The sequence below is a fragment of the Psammomys obesus genome, unplaced genomic scaffold, assembly GCF_907164565.1.
Source record: "Psammomys obesus unplaced genomic scaffold, mPsaObe1.curated_primary_1811, whole genome shotgun sequence".
Taxonomy (NCBI): Eukaryota; Metazoa; Chordata; class Mammalia; order Rodentia; family Muridae; genus Psammomys; species Psammomys obesus.
The window spans coordinates 16,851,484-16,869,043 of NW_026585797.1; the positions used below are offsets into that span (position 1 = coordinate 16,851,484).

The 17,560-nt window shown below is 43.5% G+C and overlaps 1 protein-coding gene across 3 annotated transcripts in view; it reads left to right on the forward strand.

Annotated features, from left to right (window-relative positions):
- The window catches only part of Ahi1 (Abelson helper integration site 1), a 149,702-nt gene that overhangs the window by 114,888 nt on the left and 17,254 nt on the right, over window positions 1-17,560 (forward strand). For 2 of the 3 annotated variants that reach the window (XM_055599407.1, XM_055599408.1), the window contains exons 20-21: window positions 3,116-3,278; window positions 6,533-6,630. The exons of the other annotated variant lie outside the window; for it this stretch is intronic. In XM_055599407.1, coding sequence (XP_055455382.1) covers window positions 3,116-3,278; window positions 6,533-6,630 — 261 coding nt within the window. The remainder of the gene's footprint in view (window positions 1-3,115; window positions 3,279-6,532; window positions 6,631-17,560) is intronic. 3 annotated transcript variants of the gene reach the window in all.

The window sequence follows — 17,560 nt, forward strand, 5'->3', positions numbered from 1 at the left end:
TGCTGCAGCAGGAGGGTCCTCCCTGCTGCAACCAGAGGGTCCTCCCTGCTGCAACCAGAGGGTCCTCCCTACTGCAACCAGAGGGTCCTCCCTGCTGCAGCAGGAGGGTCCTCCCTGCTGCAACCAGAGGGTCCTCCCTACTGCAACCAGAGGGTCCTCCCTGCTGCAACCAGAGGGTCCTTCCTGCTGTAACCAGAGGGTGCTCTGGATACTGTCCATTGGAGACAATCCTTTTGTAGGGATTTTGCTGGCTGTCTTTTTTACAGTTTTGTTTGAACACTCACAACAATAAAATCTTGTAGATAGAAAGGTCAGGATTTATTCATAATTTGGTACTGATTTCAACCAAAGAAGATTACCATTAATCTTCACTTATCAGAAGAGAATATGAGATTTCAAACGGGAAGGTAAGAGCATCTTAGATAGGAATGCAGGCTTGGATACCGCACCACCACCTTCTCCTGAGTGACGTTTCTGTAGCGGACTTTCAGTATAAGAGTCATAGTTCCTCGTTGTACAGCAAGTGTGTGCCTAAATGTCAATAATACTATGATGACATGCTTCAAAGATAGTTCCATTGTTGTGGAGCAGTGGCTCTCAGCCTTCCTAACGTCGTGACCCTTTGGAACAGCTCCTCATGCTGTGGTGACCCCAACTATAAATTCTTTTATTGCTACTTCATAACTGTAATTTTGCTGCTGTTATGATTCAAATTGTAAATAGCTGTTTTTCTGATGCTCATTAGCAACCTCTGTGGAAGGGTTTGTTCACCTGTCAAAGGGGGCAGTACCCACAGATTAGAGGCGGAAGCTTCATCTACCACCACCCTCCTAAGGATGCTCATTATGAATTTGCTGGAAAACACATTGTTTTGGCCTCGGGGCATAGCACTCTGATAGTGTAGAGACAGAACTTGAGCTCACCAGGGCTGGAAATAGTCACGTGGGAAGCATTACTCATGTGCTTCCAAGACAGGATGGTGGTAAGAGGCTTATCTGAAGCCATCAAGTTGTGGAAGTGCACTAGTCTGCAGAGCTGCATACCAGAATACCACAGACCGGGTGGCTTACACAATAGACATTTGCTTTCCCATAGTTTCAGAGGCTGGCAGTCCAAGATCAAGTTAGCAGTGTTGGTTTCTCCTGAGGCCTTGCTTCTTGGCAAGCAGTCACCTTCTCACGGTGTCCTCACAGAGCCCTTTTCTCTGTGTGCCTGTGTGCTTCTGGCATCTCTTCCTCTCCCAAGCATAGTGATTCTGTTGATCAGGGTGACTTACAAATGTCATCAGTTTCAGTTGTCTCCTTAAAGGCTATCTGCAGATATATTCACATTAGGAACTAGGAGCTTCGACCTTTACGTGTTGTGTAGTGCACTAGGGTCCATAACAAGAGCTGCGGAACTGTAACACGTTGTTAGGTCTCAGCAGCTAGTACAGTGGGTCTCAACCTATGGATTGTGACCCCTTGGGGATCCCATATCAGATACCCTACATATGAGATATTCACATTAAGATTCAAAACAACATCACTTCTTGGCCTTTTGGCTAAGATCAAATGAACATTCATAACAACAAAATTACAGTTGTGGAGTATCAATGAAAACAATTTTATGTTTGGGGTCACCACAGCATGAGGGATGTCTTCAAGGGTTCCAGTGTTGGGAAGGTTGAGAACCACTGACCTAAGCGTAAAATCTGATCTGCCTCATTTGGATCGTAAGAGACCATCAATGGGTACAGAAGTGCAGTGGGTAATCTTGTTAGGCTTTGTGGAACACTGTCTGTCAAGAGAGTCTTTAATCAATGGACACTTGTGGAAGTTTTAGCGCAAGCTTTAATCTGTCGGCTTTACGAAGTCTAGATGGTGGGTGGTCCATACAGCGACATTAACGTGCTGTGACGCCTGTGCCTATGACTGCAGCGCCCACCATCCTTGTGAGGAACCAGAGCTCTCTCGGGCTCATACAAGCAAGCATGCTGCCCTCACACTACCGCTGTCCTCCTTTGACCCCCACTAACTATCCTGGCTCCCTCGGGGGGCTTCCCCTGCCTTTGGCTGTTCCTCAGTGCCGGGCCTCGCCATATTGAACTCCTGGGGTTTCTCTTTCCTGATAGCACTCTGTTCTCCTACAAAGCCTAAGTGAGGTGCCTCTTCTCGAGATGATCCTATTTACCACCGCTGTGCAGTACATTGGGATTGAAATTGTTGCTCGGTGAAAGAGTCCATCAGCCTAGTTGCAAAGCGCTCTAATGGTGTGCTTCCATTACCGTCGTGTGTGCACTTGAAGCCGTTTGGTGGCACAGTGGTAAAGTGTGTTCATGTCACCTTGTTATCATGCCCTACCCTGTGTAGGGCTGCAGGTGTGAGGTGGATGCACACGCGCTGTCCTTTGAAATGCTACAAAGAATTGTTAAACATCAGTTTTGACTTGCATGTTTTTTAAGAAAAAAACACATCAAATGTGATGAGTCCTGTTATAAAACAGAGAAGGAGATTCTCACAGGAAGACCTTTCCTCTTAATTTATGTCCAGCAAAGGTCAGCTTTTAAAGGTAAGTCAGAAGATTTAGATTGTTGGTATAAAAATATCAAAAGCTGTTTTTCAAGAAATATTTCTCTCAAAAAGATACTTAAGCAATAAACTCTGTGATGATAGCAGGGTTATATAATCAGTGATCCACGGAGCTTTCCTTTGTTGAAAAACTGATAAGCTGAAGTTTTTTCTTCCAGATGCATCTGCTTAGCGCAGAAAATGGAACCTGAAGGGGTACTATAAAGCCCTTCTAAGAGAGGCAGCAGAGTGCGAGGGTTGTTGGTTTTTTTCTTTTTTTAATTTGCTTCAAAGTAATTTACTTTAAAACTTTAACATCTGGTATTTGGAAGCTAATCTTTGTGTGTTGAGTGTTCTTAACCATTTCTCAATCCCACAGTCTTTTATCTTGCTTCTCCTGCTGTGTTCCCACCACCCCTGATCCTATTAGCAACCCCTGACACAGCCTCAGACTTACCAAAGTCCTGCTTTGGTTTCAGCTGTTCTTCTGCAAGAGGAAGTGAGTGTTGGGGCTCTTTCTGTGGCACAGTTGTGATAAAGCTGTGGTGGTCTTATCTCTCTCCTAGGTAGTGGCTCTTTACGACTACACAGCAAGCCGATCAGATGAACTAACCATCCATCGCGGAGACATTATCCGAGTGTTTTTCAAAGATAATGAAGACTGGTGGTACGGCAGCTTAGGAAAGGGACAGGAAGGTTTCTTTCCAGCTAATCATGTGGCTAGTGAAAGTAAGTGTGTGCTCTCTTCCTGGTACACTAAGGTGATATACGAGCCCAGGATTTGGTCACTTTCTCCCCTTTAGTGCACTGTCTGTATCATTGTTGCTTCTGTTTACCAGTTTGAAACATTTTTCATTCTCATAATGGAAAAGCTGAAAGGAAGAGGCACTGGTCAGCCAGAGAGCCACTCTGCTCTGAGATTGGAATGTCTGCTGATTGCCCTTGTCATTCATTCCTGGGGAGCCTCCAGCAGCCACTTCCTTCAGCTCCTTCCTCCCTCCCACCTGCTGCTCTGTCTTGTCAGCCCTTCTCTCTCCTGAGTGACTCTTAGCATCTTAAGTACCTCCAGCCCCTCCGCCCGCACTCCTCATATTGTATACCCCAACTCTGGCCAGGTGCCTGCTGACACAGGAATGAAGGGGCTGTCTCAATCTCAGGTTCATTAAGTGAAAAGAAAAGAGAACAGACAGCTTCCTAACAAGGCCCTCTAAAAGCTGTAGCCTTACTGTGAAGCTCAGGAAGGTGAAACCAACACAGAAAGCCTACACGTGAGGTGAGCTGTCACAGCAAGGCACACAGCACTGCTTCTCCAGAGTGGGTCCTAATGGCAGCTGCCCTGGTGGCATGCTGGAGACCCTGCACTTAGGAAGGAGATTTCAAGCCCATGCCCAGCTTACACTGGCCTGTGGGAGTCGCCTTTAGAATAAGGACGGTGCACTGCAGGCAACAAAGCAATCTCACACAGGCGCTGATGGGGTGGCTCTGAGAGAATGAAGTAGGAAACACTGCTTTGAATATTTATTGTCTTGTTTTTGCAAAGAATTATTTATTCCTAGTAGTTGATTTTCACGCTAACCTTTGAAACCCCTACTTAAACCAAATTGTGACTGAACAAAAATACTGTTACTTCCTGGCTTAAGTTCTGAATTTTGAGAGTAAAAGGATATATTTAAAAAAATTAAAGGGAGGAAGAAGAATGTTTTTCCTTGATTACCATGCTAGGCTACATCTGTTTGAAATGACTTCCCTTTACTGTCCCCACTTTGCTCCCCACGTGTCCCCAGAGCCCCACTCTGGTGTCTCTCCACAGCCCCCTTCCTTACCCTGTCTGTTGCCTCAGCAAACTCTGCCCCTTAAGAGTGCCAAGAATTACAAAAAAAAATGCCCACTTCTCTTTCCTATGACACGATTTTTAGTTTTCTGTTTGTCCCTGATTTATGTATCTCTAAAGCACAACTAGTAGCTTGTAAATTCTCCTAGCGATACATTCCATCTCTCAAAGAAAATACATGATGGAGAAAGCTGAAGGCAGAGTGGAAAGAAGCTGTTTAGGACCAGGTAACTACCGAGTAGACTGAAGACAGTGTTAAAGTCCTCTCCCACGCCCTCAACATTTCCAGCTTCCTGACTGCCACAACATCCACGTGTCCCTCACACTTTTGGTGAGCCAGCCCTGGGCAGGCCCGCTGAGCTTCAGTGACAGTGGCTGGCTGCTGGTAGAGTTGTAGAAGGATGTCTGTGACTTGACTAGGACATACAGCCTTTTCCTTTCAGATACCAATGGGGGCGGGGTGGATGTTGCAGATAGGTTTTTATTTGACAATATGAAAATACCACGTGGCTCTCAGCACATTCTGCAGAAATAAGCCTGTAGGCTTGCCCTCTTGAGAGGCCACAGACATTGGATCTGCAGTGAGTTAGAGTCTAAGAAGACTTTATTTTCTGTGTCTAGTAACTCTGAAACCTCTACAGTGATGGTTGATAGCTTTGTTGAGAATTGATTCCTTGCCTCAAGTCATAACCATCCTGCAACTGTCACTACTTACTGTGCGCTTGAATAATTAATGCCTTCCTTAGCCACTGCTTGTTGTGAGGGCCTTGTGCAGGTGAGAACAAACAGGAGGGAAATCTCAGAATACCTCAGTGCATAATAGCTGAATCTCACATGTCAGCAGGTGCTTTTCTTTCCCTTTTATCCTACTTGCTGCCTGAATTTAACAAAAACTCACCTACCAGACTTTAGCATTAACAAGGAAAATGGCTCTCAGCAGCATATTCTATTCTAAAATGGAGGGAGGAATTTTCCTCGGTCTTTATCTGAAGCCATGTGTGCAAAGCAAATGTCAGAGAGTTTGTACATGAACAGAATCTCTACACTGTTTAATGAGAACGGCAAATGGAAGATAACGTGCTCATGTTGCACAGTCTGGCTCTGCTGTGAGCTGCTGGGCAGGCAGCAGGATCACTCTCTGTCAGTCACATCCAACACCCTTTCTCTGCTGTGTAAAGAAACCTAAGAGTGATGCCAACCCACATCCACTAATATCTCATAATCTTAATTGTACAATTTCAGTTCAGTCCATCTCTGGAATTTCTCAATTCCAAATTACTCGTCATTAAAATAGATTTTCATTTTAGCCCTTGAAGATTCCCATATGGGTTTTTTCCATACACATACTTTGTATAGATTATGTAGATTATCATCGAAGATTAAAGGGGATTTAAGTTTATATCTTGGATATAATCCTAAATCCATGTTTATTCATTCCCTGTTCCCAAATTATCCTTCTAGTCACAGTACTACCTGTTCTTCAGAGCTTGACACACCTTCTCCTCCTTCCGCTCAGGATTTTCCATCCCCATACCACTTTATCATTGTTATTCGCTGCCTTTCGAATGATGCTGCTTTTATGGACATGACTGCCTCTTGGCCAGTAGTCCTCATCCTGTGGAGCACATCCCCTTTGGGGGTCACCTAAGAACACTGGAAAACATAAATATTTGCATAATGATTCATAACAGTAGCAAAATTACAGTTATGAAATAGCAACAGAATCATTTTATGGTTAGGGGTCAGCACAGCAGGAGGAGCTGTACTGAAGCAGTAGGAAGGGTGAGCGCCCCAGCTCTAGGCAGACAGGAGCTCCTTGGGAGCAGCGGCTGCTGTTGCCTGGCAGATAACCTTGCATACAGCAGGCTCCTGGCCACTGTGTAATGAGAGAAACTAAAATAAGCGTCTGTGTGACCAGCAGTACGTGAAGTAACGCCTTCTGCCCTTCTGAAGTCCTCGTGATTGAAACTCTAGTCCTAGCTCTGGGTCAGACCACAAGCTGCGTTAACCAGTGAGTGCCGCATCACCTGCTCTTACACAAAGAACTGAGTGTCCGTTTCTTTAAATTGAAGCCTCTGCCCTCCACTGTGGTTGGTTCCCAAGTGGAAGAGTGCAGCTGCGTTAATGAAAGGAATCCCTCTTCTACTTCCAGCCCTGTATCGAGACTCACCTCCGCAGGTAAAGGAGCGATCCCCTCCATTAACTCCCAAGGAGAAAACTAAAACAGAAAAACCTTGGGCTTCTCAAAAGGTATGTGTGTCAAGAATGTGCGCTATATATAAGATGCTCTGATTTTTTTTTCCGTCTGTATAAAATATCTCTTTCTTTTTTTTTTCGTGCTTATGATCTTCCATTGTTTACATTGTTACTTCTTTTGACTTGGGCACCAATGAGAAATATATAAAGCAAACATTACAGCCATTTTCCAGATAAGGAAACCAAGGAGGCTCAGAGAGGATAAAGTCCTAAACCCCCAAGTCCCAGCCTATAATGGCGCACAGCCCAGAAGTGGAGCTGTGGCTTTAGGTGCTCACACTGATGCCAAAGGTCGCAGGAGTCCACAGAAAAAAAGTCGTTCTTTTTACCTAGCTCTCTTAGACCATCCCTTTCACCTTACAGTAACTAAAGATTTTCAGCTGTTGTGAGAAATGCCGTTGCCTTTTAAGGTCTGTGCCTTCAGCAACAGCAGTCAGTAGCTCTCTGACGCAGGTAGTTATTTATATGGATATTGCTTATTAGACCTGTTCCATTATGTGACATCAGCTCTTTCCTTAGGCCGACAAGCCCTAGTAATTCTTGACTATGAAGCAATATATATTGTTAAACAAATATATATCTTGCATATATCATTATAATGTCATGGTAAAATTTTTGGTAATTGAACACTGTATCAGCCATTCAGCATGTAGTTACTTAGTTCTTCTATACTGACCATTCATTTAGCCCAAAGTGAAGCTGGTATAACAAGGCACTTACCCTGATAGGTTTGACAGACTGGTGGCAAGCCACTTGTGAGCAGGTAGTTTCAACAGACTCTTGGAACCAGATAATGTGGAGATAATGTACTTGTTGCTGGGAACACACCAGGAAAGCCAGGACTTGCTCCCAAGGGGAAAACGCGTAGCCTGCAGCTTCTATGAGTTAAAAGGTAGTACTCTATGAAGTTAGGAAAAAACATGCCCTAAGAAGAAGAGCTTGAATAAGGTATAGGATGTTATGATCGTGTCTGGGGAATGTAGATTTAAAGGGCAAAAGTTAGAGAAGAAATGCAGGCCCTGGGCCACAAGCAGCCCAGTGCACTCTGCTAACTTGCTTATATTTTATCTTCCAGACAAGGGATCCCCTGGCAGAGGTGACCCCAGGAAATGATGTAAAAAGATTTTAAAGCATTATCACAGGTGGTTAAATAGAGGCAAGTTAAACCAGGCACAAGGAAATTAGTTAGGGATACATGGAAATGAAATACATGACTAAACTAGATGGGTGGGAGGGAGGAAGAAGCGTGATTGCCAGGCCTTTTGTTGGTTCAGCTAATAGTGACATTAGAATCTAAGATAAGTCTGAGGTCACTGGGTTATTGTATACCTGAATAGGTGACAGTACCACAAAATCAATGGCCCAGGAGGAATTTGGAGCATGGAGGTGAGACAGGGTGGACAATAAGAACCCATTAGTTTGGGATGTTTCAAAAACTGGAATCTGAGAGAAAGTAGGGCTCCAAAGTCAAATGAGGAGGAATCACTGTAGTTAGGGTACTGTGCCAGAAAGCAGAATTTGTGGTGAAGGCACTGGCCCTGAGTGAGGTCTGTGGGGTAAGAAGAGAAGGAAGCCAGTGGCAGAACCAGATGATACTAATATTAAGAGAGTCAACAGCTGGAAACCCCAGAGTATGAGATGTGCCCTGGAAGCCAAAGGTGAAGGGAAAAACATTCTAGGCATGTCCAAGTGTTTGACATTGGGACACTAGTTTGCCATCTGCAAAGGTCCTGCAGAAAACCATGCAGTTGGATTATAAAAAGAAAAAAAAAATCTCACACACACACACACATACACACATACAAACAAACCTCTTATGTTTTAAGCAAATCTACCATCTTGAGTTGGACCACCCTCTTAGCTATCTTTGGACATGTGGGTGTCAGGTTGCAAGTAGCACAACTGGGTTATCTGAGCATTTGGTGTCAAGAGGACCCTGACAGCTTTGCACCAGGATCAAAGTAACAAGCAAGTGGAAGCCATTCTCAGAGTTTCACTCTGAAGAAGGGAGGAAGGGAGAGTGAGCAGTTGCTGGAGGAAGACCAGATCTCCAGTTACTTCCCGAGTATTGAAGAGACACAAACTCTGCTGTGGAGGCAAAGTCAGGTTGTGGTACATTGTGGAACACGCAGGCGAGTTTGTTTTATTATAGAAAAACAAAGTGGTACATGCGTCTTGGCATAGACCAGCACCTCTCAACTGGTAGTGGTTTTACCTCCCAGGAGACATCTGGCAATGGCTAAAGATTGTTGTTACATCAGGGTGTGGGAGACTGCTGGCTTCTTGGCAGTATTTAGAGCTCAGCACTTACCCTTCTGCTGGACAACAGAGACGTGACCAGCAAAATACACCAATACCATCAAGCTTAAAGCAGCATCCCTCTCAAAGTGGGGGGGATGACTTGGATAAAGTCAAAGTCTGGAAATAAGGAATGCGGTTTCCTGCATGCAGCACCAGCTTGGAGAATATGGAGAGAAGCACGAGAAGGCTGGCAGGCTCAGAAAGCCTGGTTCTCCACTAGGTTACAGTGGAGAACTGTTCTGCTGTTCAGCATCAGACTTAGGAAATTAACAAATGTCTGTCTTAATTCAGGGCTACTGTAACAGACATGCAGTCGTTCATAGTGGCTTAAATAACGAATAATTCTCACCGTGTGGAGACTGGGAAGTCCAAGGTGAAGGTGCTAGTAGATGTGCTGTCTGCTGAGGGCTGGCTTTCTGGTTTGCAGCTCATTGCACCCTCACAAGACAGAGGACACAGAGAGGAATCTCTTGTGTCCAGTCTTAAAAGAGTACAGATCCCACTTGTGAAGGTTCTGTCCTCATCACGTATTTCCAAGAACCATCACGGTGAGGCTTAGAAACTTAGCATGGTAACTTTGAAAAGGTACAAGTCACCAACTCATAACAGTTTTATTCTAAACTTCCTGGATAAATTACTGCAGTGGAAATATAAGTTAGCATGGGGCAGTAATAAGGTTTTTGATTTAGTATGAAATGCAGTGAAAGATCAAGCCTTACTGGTGTTCCCAGCTTGCTGCCATGCTGACCATTGAAACTAAGGCCATGTAACTCTTGAGTCTGTATTCTTCTCCATTGTCCCTGTGTCAGCCGGAGAAGAGGCATTTCCTGTACTTGACCACTCCTGAGAAACTGGTCTTGCCCTTCCCCTGCCTGGTGTGCCTGTGTTCCTCAGGCACCACTTCCTGAAGAGAACGCTTGCTGCCTGTACCCCTCTTTTCCTTATCTGGACTCACCGCACCATGTCTAGTTTAGACTGGGGTTGATTTTCCAGTTTTGGTCTCCACCTGCAAACATTACTTGTACATTCATCTTCCAACATAATCATTCTTCAAGTGTCAGCTTAGCCCTTAAGAGCTGTTGCAGGCTCATCTCACTAATGTCCAAACCCTAGCCCTAATAGGTCCCCAGAGAACATACACTACGCAAACTCAAACAGTTTTAAAATAAAGTAGTTAGGCTGGGGATGTGGCTCTCGGTTGTAGATAACTTGCCTAGCATGCGTGCAGCCTTGGGTTGAATCCCTGCTGAAGCAAGGGTGATTCACTGCACTAATGCATAAAGCAAGTACTGCCCAGGTGAGGAGCCATTTGGGGCAGGATTTGGACATCCCCATAGGCAGGGTGGAGGTCATATCAGGCTCTAAAGTTAAAGTGATCTGTCATAGGTGAAGCCCATGGGTCAGACTAGAGTCCTGTAAGAGAGCAGCTCTGCAAGACCTCCAGCTCTTTAAAAATTAGGAATATGTGTGTGTGTGTGTGTGTGTGTGTGTGTGTGTGTGTGTGTGTATAGGGGTGTGTATACCTATACGTAAATATTTTCCTCCAAGGAATGTGTTATACATATATTAGACAGTATGTTAATTCGTGGAGAGAGAGAGTATGTGCTAATGTAAAAAGAAGTCCCTGATAAACATAATGTCACCCCACGCACTGAAATGCCTTGAATACTCTTGAGTCATGAAGCTGACAGCCATAGCACCTGGTTAGTTGTGTTTCCTAATTAATTCTTTATCAAAATGCATATGGTTTGATTTTATCACGATTCTTCTTATGAGCATACCATAAAAATTCACCAGAGATTTAATTTCTCATGTAATCCTTTTCTTATCATCATATATAAGATAAGCCTCTTAAAGAACATGGAAAGTTACTAAGCTTTGTGGGAGGTCTGGATTCATAGCACTGTGGGGCTGGTGCCAGGAATGAGGCTACGACGTACCTGATTCATTGTGCAGATGAGCAAATTGAGGTCCCTAAAGTTGCAAGCATTCATTCAGATGGCACTGCTGGCTAGGGGTGTGGCCATGCCCCCTAACCCCTGCCACCGTGTAACAGATAGACCTCCATAGCCAGGTTTGTGTTGCTGGGGGGGTTTACAGCCCTGTCTACTGTTTGCTTCCCTGTGCCTCCTCCATGTGGAACTTGTAAGAACTGTGTTCTGTGTATTTCAGTTTGGATTTTGTTTCTGATTTTGAGATGGTGGCCTCACCATATCGCCCAGACTGGCCATGACCCGCTGGGTTGAAGGATTCTCCCACCTCAGCCTCACAAGTGGCTGGGACTGCGGGCATGTACTAATGCACGCAGCTTTATTCTCTATACTTTCAAGGAATAAAAAGAAAGAAACCTCAACATCTGTCCTTTTTTAAGTTTACTTCTGTCCAAACTATACAATGAAAAGCAAAGGTATGCCTGGCAGTGGCTTGGCAGCCACAGGACCTCCCAGATCTTCCCAGTGGTGCCTGCTCTGGTGCCAGGCTCCTGCCAGCACATCTCCTGGCACATGGCGATGGAGGAGGCTGGCAGCAGCATTTGTTGCCTGTATGGGTGTTTTCCTCCAGGCTCATCGAGGCCTTCGGTACCAACTCGTATCTGATAGAAAAGCAAATGCTGGTGCTGTCAGGGAGTTAAAAAACTTGGAGGCTTTGAAAAAATTCTGCCAACTTGGTCTTATTCATTTGTGTTTTAGACATTTTTAATTAGTTACACTATGAAAGTAATATGTCCCTATCTTTTATAAAATTTAACCAAAGAAAATAATATAGGGTTAAAAATAAGTCTTGTAGACTGGAAATCCTGTTGCTGCTAAGTGTTCCAAAGCTCTCTAAAGTACACTCTTCATGTGAGCAAACATGGCTTCATGTTGATTTGTCTTAATTATACTTAATGTTCCTTTTTCTCTATTAGGTCTTGGACGTCGTCTTTCATTAACACAGAAAATTCTATTTTTAGACCATTTTGAGTTACTAAAATACCCAGAATAGTCTTAATTCATAAAATGGTGTGGGTGTTATGGTTGTTGTATTTCTGGTAGGTGCTCTTGTTTTGTTTTCTTTTTTAAAATTCAAAAAAACAGTACTTAAAATTGAAAAGTACCTTTCATCTTCTCTAAGCGGTTCAGCATTGACACTCTAGATGTGGTTTGCATAGCTGCCAGATTTAGTGAGACGTATACACAGAAATGTTGGCTTACTTAGGAGGACACAGCACATCACTGTGATGCTCTGAGTATCACTTGTAAAAACTAATTAAACAAGTAATCATTAGCTTTGCTATTCCAGAATAATTCTAAAAATATACAGTGAACTCATCTTCATGTAAAAAGAATGTGCTTTAATTATTTTCAGTGTTTTCCTGGCATGTAGAGTCAGTAAGAGCAAGCTGGTTTAATTAAAAATGGCCAGTTCTTAAGCCAGAGTACTTGGTTTATATAGTATATGTAGATATTATACATGTTACATATGATATGTATTATATTCAGTAGCATCTGGATTTTATTTTGAATAGTCTAAAGTAAGAACAGAGAACCCCAGTGCAGCAGATAATTCCAGGAAGTTATTCTCACACACATGCACATACACACACGTACACACACACACACATGTACACACACATATGCACATACACACACACAAACACACACACATAATTTTGTGCTAGTGAGTCCTGTGAGCCTCTCATGAAAACACTAGGTACTTAAAAAACACATACAATTTGTATCTCTTAGTCTTCAGAGAAACTTATAATTATGCTATATGACATTATTTTTAAAAACTCACTTTATATATGCAAAAAAAATGTTAGTCCTGCACCAGGGTGAGTTTTAATTGTTCTTAACATAAGAATAATATGATTTTATTTTTTTTATGTCAAGTATCCAATGAAGATACTTTTGCAGTGGTAATTTTTGGTATGGTATCCAAATATATAGAATTCAGGAACACTTAAGTTATTGAAAATACAGTTATAATTATTACCTCTTTCGTATTGCTAAAGATATGTTTTGTTTTGTTTTTTACTTTATTTTGAGAGAGAAATGTAGTGATGTATCTATAGAATTTGCTTTAAAGTTTCAGGAATGTTTTCTCTTTTATCTGGAAAGAACTGACTAAATATATAATAGGGAATTCATAAACTTGAGCTGAAATTTTACCTTACAGCTTAAAAAATAAAATATCTAGTTATTGAATTCCATGAAGAATTGCATTGCATACAGGCTGATGTTTTTCTTAACATCCCTATGACTTGTTATAGTAATATAAACGACTTTTAATAAAATGCATAAATTCCATATTGGAAAATGATCTGTTAGTCTGTATACAGCACTTTCATAGCGGGAATGCCTGGAACCCCCGTGATGTGACAGACCCAGAGCAGACCCCCGTGCCCCTCCACCTTGAGGCTCCAAACACTACACAGCGTGTTATGATAACGCCCATGGCCCTCGGAGGTGTTCTACAAAGGAGGCCGTGAGGCCCTTCCTCTGGAGCGCTAGGGCTGGATTTACAGCTGCTTCTCCATGTAGGTCTGCACCTGTGCCCCCACCGTTGGGTCAGCACCTTTGCCTCAGCCCTCTTTTCTCTCTGTGAGGGGTTCCAGGGCCCTCTAGCCTCTACAGGATGGGGCCCTGTGTGCAGCTTGTTTTCAGATGATCTCACCCAGGGTAGGATCTAGTCAGTTGCCAGGAACTCTGGAATAAAGAGCCTATGAGACTGTCCCTCTGTTGTTTAACCCCAAAAGCAGGTTTAGAAAATGATCCTGATGTCGTCCTAATTCCATTAATTAAATTTATGTTAAAAAATGCATGTGAATTGTTTTCCCATTTAGCAGCTTACTCCTAATTTGAGCCTGAACTCAGTCTTAATCACATTCCGTTTCATTGTGGTGAGCTTCCATTTGAAGCTCAATTTATAGAATAATATAGATTCTCAGTGAAAATTCTATGATTTTTTTTTTTTTTGTAGGACACAAAAATAAGTATTTTAGGGCATTTATCACAATTCTTCTCAGAGTATATCATGGGCTATGGACTGGTTTTCCTTTTGTAAAATGCATTGATTTCTCTGTGGTGAGTAGTCTTAACAAACAAAAGTACAGGAAATGGCACAGCGCTCTACTCTGCTGCTGTCCGGTGGCATGTGGCCTGGGGCTCTCTGACAAGACACTAAGGCCGTTAGGCAGAGGAGTACAGGATGATGTCTCCAAGGGTAATCTGAATATCAGTAACATTACTCTGAAAACCTGTTGAGATCTGTGAAAGCTGTGATGGGAAGAACCTTCGCCACCCATCCTGTCAGAAGTGTCCTTTAGATGGCCATGGGACAGCTGTCATCAGCCACCGTCTCCACAGGCACCGAGGCCCTTCCTTGACTGACTCCCTCACTCTACTGTCCCCATTTTGGCAGCCTCTCTACTTAAAGGATTCTCATCCTCAGCACGGTTGGCATTTCAGGCTAATACTGCATCGTTTTATGGTGTGCATTGTCAGGTATTGTTTTCAGTGTTACTGTTGTTTAAATTTTGTGGGGGGAAAAAAAGCCTAGCTAATTTGCCTTGACCCAACCAACCCTTATATATAAGCCACCAGACCTGGCCCTGTAAAATGTCTGGCTTTGTAAAATGTTTCTTAATCAAATGTAGGTACCTGTAGACTACTGCTTGCTTCATGTGCTTTAGGAATTGATTGCTAGCGAAAACCATCGGAAATTAAGCATGTGCTGTTGTTGTAGTTATTACTTAGTAATCACAGTAAGTGGTCAGTCAGGGTACTCATTTTAACAGCTTTGGTTGGTTGGTTAGGTTTGGTTTTTGTTTTGTTTCGTTTTGTTTGGAAACATAAAAGAAAACGGACCTTTTCTTAGGTAAGGCTCTTTTTTTTTTTTTTTTTTTCATAACTCACGGAATCAAATGTCTTTCTCTACATATTGGAAGAAATTTGCTGTATTCACTCTTTGACTTGAACTCTCTGACACTGAATGAGCCCTCTTTGTCTTACCCAGGCTGTTTCCCTATTACTTTAGGTGTGTCTAAGCAGCCACCACCTACATGTGGAGGATTTCCTTATAGTTTATGAGCCCTGATTTGGGAAGAATTTTTCCCTCAATATGGGAGATTAGGGACTAACTCGTGCTCAAACAAGGATGTAGAAGACCTAAATAACCCTTCTGTTTTCAGAAATAGTTAAAAAATAAAATTGCGGGGTGGGTCAGCTGGGCAAGATGAGTCAGCTGGTACAGGCACTTTCTACAAAGCCTGGTCACCCGAGCTCCGCCCCTGGGACCCACAAAGTCAAAGGAGGGAACTGACCCCCAGCACTTGTCCTCCGACCTCCACACTCACTCGGTGGCGCACACACACAGTCACAAGTGCGTGCACACTTGCACACGCAGCTAACTCATTGGTACACTTCTTTAACTGGGGGCTTACACTGATGTCATCTGCCTCCTTCCTGGCTCACCTGCACTCACTTCTGTTCTTCCCGAGCCAGGTCCTCAGACCACAGGAAGTCGCTTCACACAAGCGCCATTACTTAGCAGTCTGATGCCAGACGCTTAAACAGCACTTGGAGTCTGTGTTTTGTCTCTTCAGTCTCCAACCCTGGGGTAAATCACTTGTGCATTCTGCCACTTCTGTGTTTATTCACTGTGTTTCCAAGTCGCTACCATGTTGAGTGTCCAGCTGTGATTACAGTGATGCACACCTACTTGTCTTCTTTTGTTTGTTCTGTTTGAGTCCCTCCCACACTCCATAACACCTAGTCAAAGAAAACAATACCCTCGCGTTTCCCAAGATGTGCTCTTGTGCTCCAAGCTGACTCTGGATCCTGCTTCCTGCAGGAATTGCCTTCTAACGTGAATCCCTCAGGTTTCCGTTCTGATTCTCCCTCTACTTCTGCAGTTTCACCCTTTCTGCAGCTGTGATGACAGGTCGGAATTTCCTTGGGTGGAACACTCTTCCTCAAGCTTTGATCATTTTCTGCTTTCATTTTTCTGGTCCTTGCCCCTTACCTAGGGTCCATTTTCATTCCTTCACCTGTTTTGGCATCTTCCTTGTTTGACTAACACTTTTAATAATGCTTGCTGTGTTTTTCAGACACTGTGGTAGAATGTAGTCTGGATGGTGATGGCCAATAAATCAGAAATAGTCCCTGCATTATAGCCTAAAGACTGAAAGTGACATTAGCCATAAAGCCACAAAATTAAAACATAAGCAATAAAGGATAGTGACAGGCAACTGCAGGGTCATTTGTGAAAACTAGATGTTCTCACTGGGGGACTCTTAAAGATGTTACGAAGAGGCTGTGAAGAACGTAGCATGCCCAGAGTATCATCATGGTTGCAGCTTGAGATAAAGGATTAAAAAACTGACCCCATGCATGGTCCTTGGTTGGAGCATCAGTCTCAGAAAAGACCCCTGGGCCCAGATATTTTTGGATCTATTGCCCTCCTTGTGGAGCTCCTGTCCTCTCCAGGTCTTACTATCTCCCCCTTTTTTCATAAGATTCCCTGCACTCTGCCCAAAGTTTGGCCATAAGTCTCAGCATCTGCTTTGATACCCTGCAGGATAGAGCCTTTCAGAGGCCCTCTGTGGTAGGCTCCTGACTTGTTCCCTGTTTTCTCCTTCTTCTGATGTCCATAATCTTTGCCTTTCTGAATGGGGATTGAGCATTTTAGTCAGAGTCCTCCCTCTTGATTAGTTTCTTTAGGTGTATAGATTTTAGTATGCTTATCCTATATTATATGTCTAATATCCACTTATGAGTGAGTATATGCCCTGTGTCATGTATGGAGATGGCCTGGAACCCTGCACAGATGTAGCCCATGGCAGTTCAGTGTCCAAATGGGTTCCACAGTAACGGGGACAAGGACTGTCTCTGACATGATTCACCTACTCTTTGATCACCTCCCCCTGAGGGGGGAGCAGCCTTACCAGGCCACAGAGGAAGACAGTGCAGCCACTCCTAATGAGACTTAATAGACTAGGCTCAGAAGGAAGGAAAGGAAGCTGTCCCCTATCAGTGGACATGGGGAGGGGCATACGTGGAGAAGGGGGAGGGAGGAAGGGATTGGGAGGGGAGGAGAGAGCTACAGGGGGGATACAAAGTGAATAAAGCACAATTAATAAAAAATAATAATCTAAAAAAAAAAACTGACCCCAAATAAGACTTCCAAATAAATCTTGAAAGCCATCCTATGGAGGCATTAAGGAGTCATCATTCATTGTAGTATGTAAAGCAGGGAGGTGACAGGATTAAATTGCTATTTCAAAAGCTCATTCTTGGGCTGGAAGTATAGCTCAATAGTAAAGCACTTGCTTAGCTTGAGGCCCTGAGTTTGATTCCAACAACAACAGAGAAAGACAGAGGCCATTTGAAGGTAGAGGTGGGAGGTGTCTCAGTAGGAGAGCATGTACTGGGCCTGTGGACACATCATGTCTCCAAACCCACCGTGAGTTAGAATCTGTTGCTGTGTCAAAGTTCCTGAAAGAAACCATTTAAAAGGCTGAAAGATTTATTCTGGCTCACAGTTCCTGGAGTTTCGGCCAGTGCTCTGCTGCTTCCATTATCTTCAGGCCTGTGGTGCAGTAGAACATTCTTAGAAAGAAGTCAGGATGGATCAGCCT